This window comes from Rhagoletis pomonella, unplaced genomic scaffold, assembly GCF_013731165.1.
Source record: "Rhagoletis pomonella isolate Grant_MI unplaced genomic scaffold, Rhpom_1.0 Rhpom_scaffold_06789, whole genome shotgun sequence".
Classification (NCBI taxonomy): Eukaryota; Metazoa; Arthropoda; class Insecta; order Diptera; family Tephritidae; genus Rhagoletis; species Rhagoletis pomonella.
The window spans coordinates 1-8,981 of NW_023465320.1; the positions used below are offsets into that span (position 1 = coordinate 1).

General features: G+C 34.7%; 2 protein-coding genes across 2 annotated transcripts; one reads left to right on the forward strand and one right to left on the reverse strand.

The window, feature by feature from the left end:
• The first annotated feature begins 3,121 nt into the window (after positions 1–3,121).
• LOC118755604 lies at positions 3,122–3,923 on the forward strand. The gene is made up of 4 exons (XM_036490431.1): positions 3,122–3,323; positions 3,384–3,599; positions 3,671–3,733; positions 3,789–3,923. The coding sequence occupies exons 1-4, from the start codon at positions 3,198–3,200 to the stop codon at positions 3,921–3,923; spliced, it is 540 nt and encodes a 179-aa protein (XP_036346324.1). The 5' UTR covers positions 3,122–3,197.
• Positions 3,924–4,567: 644 nt separating this feature from the next.
• On the reverse strand, positions 4,568–5,912 carry LOC118755603 (putative nuclease HARBI1). Its single transcript, XM_036490430.1, has 4 exons — positions 5,671–5,912; positions 5,280–5,612; positions 5,071–5,215; positions 4,568–4,997 (listed from the first exon to the last, which is right to left on the reverse strand). The coding sequence occupies exons 1-3, from the start codon at positions 5,896–5,898 to the stop codon at positions 5,150–5,152; spliced, it is 627 nt and encodes a 208-aa protein (XP_036346323.1). The 5' UTR covers positions 5,899–5,912; the 3' UTR covers positions 4,568–4,997; positions 5,071–5,149.
• Positions 5,913–8,981: the final 3,069 nt, after the last annotated feature.

The following is an 8,981-nucleotide window of genomic DNA, read 5'->3' on the forward strand; positions in this document are numbered from 1 at the left end:
TCGCTGTGCCCAAACGCGTGAATCGAATCAAAAAACTTTTACACACAGTTGTAGACAACAGTTCACGCTTTATTAAAATAATTTAATTTACTAAATCTGTGCCCTGATTTAACAATAATGTCGGTTGCAAATTTTTGTTATAAATTTGTATTTACATTTTTATATACAAGATATTTTTATAAAACACCCAGTAACCAAAATAGACATCACTGGGGCGGTAGCCCCAGGTTTACCATACAGAAAGGGAATTCTAGTTACCTCATCCTTTCCCAAGGTTACATCACTGGGGCGGTCACACAGAAAGGTTTTCTCTGCAAAAGGTGTTCAGCCCCCCTTCTTCGGCCACGCCACCTCCCCCTCCGCCCCACCCCTAAATCGTAGTACAAATAGCTAAAGATTTCCCTAAAAATATTTTCTTGCGTCATAATAAGCTTTCAGCACAAAAATTATGCAAATGCTGACGCGATAAATATTGGACATCCAAATATCGTGATTATTACTGACCGTGTGACAGAGCCCTAAGATCGTTTAGAAACCGAAGAATCAAAGGCTCGTTTCTTTATACATTCCGGATAATCCCATTTCACAGCCGGAATAAACAGAATACGTTTGAAATATACGTTAACATATCATCAGGAACGTTCTGAAGAATAAGTAAACAAAAAAGTTTATTCCAAACGTTCAGAATGAATAAAGAAATTCAGCCAAACACAAGTAAACACTTAGCTTTCTCATTGCTTAACATCTTCTATTTCAGCACTTCCCAGTAAGAAGGATATAAAGTAGGGCTGCCAGATATCTCTAATGCCAAACCGGGACATTTTAGGTAGGGCCTCCCGCTCTTTTCCCTTTCATTTCGACGTGCGAAAGGATGCAGTGAAATTTTATTTTGACAGACAAAAACCAAAACATAAAAACATGAGATCATGAGATCATTACAACGTACGCCAACAAAACAAAACAACTGATCACAACTAAAGCACAGAGAATTTTTCACAATGCATGAACCTTTTTTATTCTTTATAAAAAAATACAGTTTATACTAAATATATCAAAAAACATAAAAATAAAATTGTTAAACTTTGTTCTAAAATCGGGAAAATTCAATAAATTTGCATGCAAATTTGCAACATCCTAATCAGACTTTATACAAATTTTTAAAATGAAGTTTTGCGGCCCATTAAATTTTAGTTGACTTTTGGTATTGGTATTTACTGAGAGTTTCTTCCATACAAACTATGTTCGATAATTCTTTTTATATGGAAGGCACTGTCGACAAAAAAAATAAATGCTAAAAATCTATCAAATTTGCTGGCAACTTCAGACTTTCACTTTATTAAATGGCTCAGAAGCTACATTGTCAAAATTTTTCTAAAAGCTCTGATTAGAAATTGTGATCTGATGAAAGAGCCTCCGAGCCAATAATTTTGTACGGCACTGTACTTATAAGTACTCTAGGTTTCATGAAAGAAAAAAATTTAAGTACAAGATAACATTAAAATATCAGTCATATTTTTCGTTGCTGTGAACTTGTTTCAAAACTTCTGTCTTTTCCTTAATATAATTGTAAAACTCTGTGCACGTCATTTTGAGCGTATTTAGGTACATATACTAATCATCAACTATTGCTTGTGCAAAGTTCAACTATCTCGAAATGTAACTATTTCACAAATTAAACCGGTGCACTGAGAGGAAGAAGTTTAAAGTTAAAAAAAGGCGTGAGTACTAGGTACTCATGAAATTTGATGTGTATACATATGCGAACGGCAAAGCATAAAAGTACGTTTACATATAAATATAATCTCAATCAAAGCTCGGTAGCTGTCAAATTGGTTGTGCTTGTTATTCACACAACTCGAGGAAAAGTTAAACTTCTTCTCTGTGCCACCGTGGTCCCTTATTAGGCCATATTAGGCCATTTAAATATATTTATAACTGAATATTTTATTAAAAATACCTTTACAAACCTATTTTCCTTACTACCGTCAATTTTTGTTTACTTTAATATTTGACGTTCCTCCTCTTCTTCGCAAGTATAATCGATAAAACTAAGTTGGACACCAAAAAGTTATCGGTTTAATCTGAGATATTTTTAATTATAATTTAGCATGGCTAATCTCTTTTTCTAATAACAGATTAGGGAGTTAAGCTCGAAAATTAGGATACTCTTTTTATATGTAAAGCTATTATTAAGCGATTCAGTTAAATACATAAAATGTAGGTTAGGTTAGAAATTAAACATTAATTTCACTTAATTTTACTCATTTTTCTGACTTAATTTTTTTGTTCATTTTCATTTTTAATTATTTTAATACATGAAATTATCGGTATGATTTATAAAATATACTTGTATATACTTGTGACTCAAGGGCGTTAAAATATCTTGGAAACGCCGCATCAGTTATTGTTTTTGAGCTTATAGTTTGAGCACTTCTATTTGTGTATATTCCTAAATTTACCAAAATAGACTACTAAACCTATGCCTAAAACCATCTACGAATATCAAAACCAGTAGTGCAATTCACTAACTTTTAACGATACGATTTGTCGAGGTCTAATATAACGATTTTTGTGGTTTGCAGTAACGATTGTGTTATTCGGTAACTCTTTTTTAACGACACTAAACAGCTGACATTTTCTTTTTATTTCAATACAAGAAAGGTGGCATCACAGCTTAACGAAACGTCAAAAAATGCGAAAAGCACAAAGAAGAATGACGAAAAACAAATAAATTCTTTGCTTGCATAGTGGTATACACATAGATTTCTGAATATTTTAATATACTTTTACAAAAAGTAAGTAAAATAAAACGTTTATTTATTTTGTATTATTAGACATAACCATTTTCGCATATTATAGAATGGCTTCGTCAGTACCCAATATTCAAAAGAGAAGCCGGACCACAGCAGAACAACTAAGTCGCATGGTGGACTTTTTGACGGAAACGCCGGGATTGGCAGGATCAAGGTTCCAGAAGCTTCATGGAAAATCGGACTGCGACAAGAAGTGGAGTGAACTAGCGTCAATGCTGAATAGCCTTGGTGGTTCGGTGAAGAACGTCGACCAATGGCGCACAGTATGTAAAAGTTGTTTAGTAATTTAATACCACGTTTAAAATTTTGTTTTGCAAATAGTTATGGAGGGATTTGAAGAGCCGTACTAGCATTAAGGTGCGTGATAGGAAACGAAAGCAGGCAATGACGGGAAACAATCCCATTAATGAAGAGCCACCCACTGAGCTTGAGAGGCGTGTGATTGCTCTTGTCGGTAGCGACTATGTGCAGGGCCATGAAACTGTTGCTGAAAGTGTGCCAGTGGAAGAGGTAAAAAGCAAATAAATAGTTATGAATAGCACAGCAGTTAACAATTCTTCTCATCATTAGGAACTCCAACTGCGTATGGAAGAGGGTGATGAAAGTGTAATCATCGAGATGCCATCTATTTCTCACGAAGTGAGCATTGAGATGTGCACATCGACTCCTGTAACTCCTGCAGGAAAAACGCCACGTAGAGGAGCCAAAAGAAGGCGTGTGGACGGTGGTACCGAGGCCCAAAAATCGTTTTTGGAAATCGCTCAGACCCAAGCAAATGCCTTAAAAGTAATTTACTTATTTGTAACTTTACATAAGTAAAATATCATGACATAGTTTTTTCGGTTCTTTTTCAACAGATGCTAGCAGAGTCGAGTGCAGCGAATGTACAAATAGCAAGTAGACAAGCAGATGCTTTGAAGGTAATTTTTTGTATATACTAAAAAATAGTATTACATTCGTATGCCCTTTCAACAGTTGTTAGCTGAAACAAGTACGGCGAGTGTGCAGGTAGAGAAATCGTTGGCCGAAGCTATGACCACAATGGGGGAAGGTTTAAAGGCATGTGCGGATGCCTTTAATAATTTAAGAAACGCTATCTACCGCATGTAAATATTGTGTAAATATGTAGTTTTTGAAGTATTTTTTGTTTTAATATTTATATTAGTTTTAAGCGTTTTAAATATAAGTTGAAGTTCTTTTTTGTTTTTATATTTATGTTAGAGTTAAGTTTTCATTTGATAGAGCATGAAGTTCATTTTTTTTGTATTTATGTTAGAGTTAAGTTTTAATTCGACATATCATGAAGGTAACTTTTTACATTTAGAATAACTTTTAAAGATATTCGAAGATGAATTTTTACATATTTGAATTGATCTTTATTTGTTTTTAATAAGCGAGTTATTTGAAGTTCTTTTGATTTTCAAATGAATTCAATGTTTACAAATTTAGTTGATAGAGAGGTATACTGTACTTACTGCATGTAAGATATACCACATATATTTCTTATATACAATAAGTAATGAAATTTAATTTTGTGAATTTTTGTTTTAATTTTGTGATGCGCCTGTAACTTGAACGTGCCACACCATATCATATTATAGAAACTGATCTGTGATTACATACTGAGATCTGTCTTTTGATGGACCCTATATTAAATGAATATTTATATATATAATTCTAGACTTAAAAAAAATTTACTTAAATTAAAGACAAAATAAGACTGAGTTTTTATTTATGTACATAAAAATCTTTAATAAAATGCCAAAATAATTTTATTGTACTCCTTCTGAATTTTTATTAATCAACGTTTTATTCATGTAAAATAATTTGCAATTAGCCGGTCTTGGACGCGTTTTGCTGTTGAAGACGACACGTCTTGATTTACATTACTGCTATGTGTCCTTGGCTCTAGGAACTCAGTCTCGGGATCGTATGTTTGGTCACCCAATCGCAAGTTATGCAACACTGTGCAAGCATTTACTACTTTTCCAGTAAATCCAGGATCATACAAAAGAGTCCTTTGCTGAGATAAGCATCGCCAAGTTCCTTTGAGAACGCCAAAAAGTCTCTCGACTGGGTTTCGAGCTTTGCACAATGCCTCATTGTAGCGGAATTTAGGACTCCCTTCTGGTTGGTTTGGTAGAGGAGTCATCAACCACGGCTCCAAAGGATATCCTGAGTCACCTGCAAATATATATTGGACATTTTCAATTAAATTGATTTTAATAAATAAGTTTCAGTGGATTTAAAAAGTTACCAATCAAAAACACGTTATGGTTTCCATTTTCAAAACTTCGCTGCATAACTCTCCGGACTGCAGAGGAGCTCCAAATAAATTAATCGTATCGCGCTCCTGGGTATTTAGCATTGACAGCCAAAATCTTTAGATTTGGATCACATATCTATATTTGTATAAAATAAAATTAATACTCAGTAGTTTAACCCTTGAGCAAATTTTACTATTACCATTTGCACATTGATAGAATGGTATCCATGGTGGTTGACATACGCTTCTTCATGATGCTTTGGGCTCATGATTGACACATGAGTGCAATCGATAGCCCCAATAGTACCTCCTACAAATGGTGCGGATGCTGAGGCGAAAATTTCTTTTGCAGCTTGCCGCTCTATTTGGGTCATTGGAAACCTAACCTTTGCCAAAAACATGGTGCGGTTTATTGCATCCGTTACGCGATGTATACAGCGACTTACGGACGACTGGCTCATGAATATCCCCCATTGCTCTCCGACTGGACGTTGATAACAGCCAGTTGCGAAGAATCGCAAGGCAGTTAGAACCTTTAAAATTTACAAAATCATTTAAAATTGAAAAATACTTGAAAATTACATTATTTACCTGTTTCTCTGTCGTTATCGCAGTTATTCTTCGACCCCTTAATTGGCTATCAAGCTGGGAAACAATATCTTCAACCAAGTCTGGGGTTAATCGGTAAAGGTTACGAAACTCAGTTGCAGCCAAGTCGAAAGGGTTGTCCACTTCTCGAAGCAAACGTCTATCCACTGATGAAGAGCTTATTATCTCCTCATCTTGGGATAAAACGTATGCCAAATACTCAAATGCCATTTTTAACAAAAAAGTTTTTCTTTTATATATTACTTAAGTAAATTCGCGATCTATATTATTTTATTTTAACTCAAATGAAATATCAAATTTTCTTTTGTCGATGCCGCTAACAACTTCAAAATATTCGTCGTTTACTTAACGAGTAATCGAGTAGTTAACGACAACAGCTGATCAAGCGATAGCGAATATCGTTAAAATATGTTTAGCGAATTGTCAAATCGTTAAAATCGTCGTTAAGTTTTCTTAACGATTCGATAATCGTTAAAATAGAATGGCGAATCCCACTACAGGGCATGAATCACGTATGACGACATTCGTCTGAACGATATCGTGTCGAGATTGTCTTGCTTCATAAAAATCAAAAATTGTTTGATCGTTTGTGTGATATCGTCAACTCGATTCCAGTTTTGCTTCACGTAACAGTAACAGTAGCCGTCATTGATTCGCCAACAGTTAGCGAGTGGCGAAACGAACGAATACAATGAGGTACAACCAAACTCGCTATCGTCTATCCGTGCTAGCTAACTTTGTTGTTGCTTTCACATGCAAAATTTTTCGTTAAGCGACCGGAACTCAAACATAGCAAGCAGCGAAGTGGCGAAGCGATGACGGCTATTAACACGTAACCGTAACACAAATGCATAAATCAGTGTTTTGACAACATCGTTTTGTCAGTATCGTTTGAACGACTATCGTTTCAAAGTTACGTGATTCATGCCCAGTTGCAACAAATGAGTCCATACATATTTATGTACATACATAGGTACAAAGCCGTATGCATGTGCGGAGTTTAAATAATCGGAAGTAATAATCAATTGAAGCGCATTTCCTCTTACTATACATATGCCTAAATGTATGCAACCATTTGGCAAGCAAGCCCAGGGTGCTTCTAATGAAAATAAAAATTTTACGCTGAAATACACATGCTAAGCCCTTCGACATTTTGTGCTGGGATATGCGTTACAGCTTCGCAAATTTTACCCCTACCCAAACCAAAGATGTATATACATCAAAAGCCTGCTAAATTAAAAAATACGCATATGAAAGAGCACCAACCCAACTCGTAATACATTTAAGAATACAAATTTTAGTATTTAGTATAGAAATATTCAATTCAAATACGCCCATATTAAAATGAAGCGATTTGCAATTACCGATTGCTTTTTCATAATTAAGTTAAAAAAATATTTAAATTCCATGCTGGTTGTAATGGGAATTGAACCCTGACCCTTTGGAAATTAGCAAATTGTGGCAAGCATCTTCGCGCACTCAGCTACAGCCAGACATGTAAATGTGCATTTAAATGTTGAGTTTGAATCAACACCACGCGTGCGTGTTATGAAAGTATTATTTTTAATTACAAATATTTTTAAACGATAATCAAATAGAAAATATTCATGTTTACTATGCGCTATTTCCCTCATTGAATTCATAACATTTTTCTGAATATTACAACGCGTTTTTTCTCTTAGGGTAGTGATTTTTGAACTTTTATTAAAATTTGTGCAATCAAATCAAAAACCGGGACACTAAAACGAAACCCGGGACATTTTACGGTTTTACCGGGACACCGGGACAAATAGTCTAAAACCGGGACATGTCCGGGAAAACCGGGACGTCTGGCAGCCCTAATATAAAGGATTGAATTAAAATTTCTTTTGTGAGTACTTTCGAATACAAGTAGAATCGGCTATTTCGTAGCGATACTTTGAGAAGCATCGAGTATTCTCTTCGATACTTTAAATGAGTACAGGCATCGAGTACATGATGGTATCGGACGAATCGTAGGTATAGGTATTGCCAGATTCTTGGAAGGCGAAAAATAATAGTTGTGTTTAATGAGACCGAAAAAAGTTCAGAGCAGCTTAAGTTAGAGCAGAATCGAGCAGATGTCAAAAAAAAACAATAGAGCAAGTTAGAGCAACTCAGTTCACAAATCTCATGAAACACTTTTCAGGCAGAAATTCTCAAAACGGTTGCTTGCTCTAAGTTACTCCATCAAATAAGCTGATGCTGATTGTGCTCTAAGTTGCTCTAGTTCAACTTAGCGGAGGCTCATGAAACAAAAACTAGAGTAGGTTATACCAAGAAAAATCCTCATGAAACACAACTTTGTGAGATATCTTGACCTGGCGTAACCTAGCGCAGCTCATTAAACACAACTAATAGCGATGATACACCGACAAACATGTACTCACATTTAGAAATGTGTAGACAAAATAGTAATTGTGCACTTTAGCGGGCCCACCAAAAATTGACCCAAAATAGCCGAAAAGGGGTATCACACGATAAGAAGGCGGAAATTGTATTCGTAAAATCGTTGAAATATTATTGGCAAAAACCGTTTCGTTCAGGTCAACTTTGTTAACACTAAAATCACATAAATAAATGCACGAAATTAATGCATATTGGTACTTAGATGTTTTCGTAGGTTGGCTTTTCATTACAATGGTTTTTGGCTGTTTTCACAAAACTATCACGATTTTTTTTAATGAAACTTATCGGCTATATTAATAATCGTATATATTTACATTATTTATCACTCTTCACGTTATTAGTAACAGTATATAACTAGTTTGTTGTTAAATTCTTTGCAGTTTCACTAGCAAATTTTCATATAAAAAAAGCACTTAACACTTATGCAATGTTTTTGCTGCATTTAACAACATTTAGCACTTTCGAACATTTAGCACTTTCGAGCATTTAGCAAATGTACATTTACGCGAGTTCGTAATCGTATGCTTTTGACAAACAGCCGAGTTCCAGTCGCTTATTCAGATCCGTATCTATTACGATAAATTCTCACGGAAAAGATAATGTGCAAAAAACCCTACTAAAAAGGAAAAAATAAATTTCAAACCACAAATTAAATACAAAAACTTGAACTGTTTTAACCATAACCGAAAATTTGTTTGCGTATATATTCATTTGTCGGTGCTGTCAATTAAAATTTCCTCACTTAATTAGGAAACAAAACAATCAGAGTTGATCACAAATTGATCCAGATTTCTATCAGCATCACATCGATATTGAATTTGCGTAACTTTTGTGTATCCAAATAACTAGCCGGCCATGGATACGCA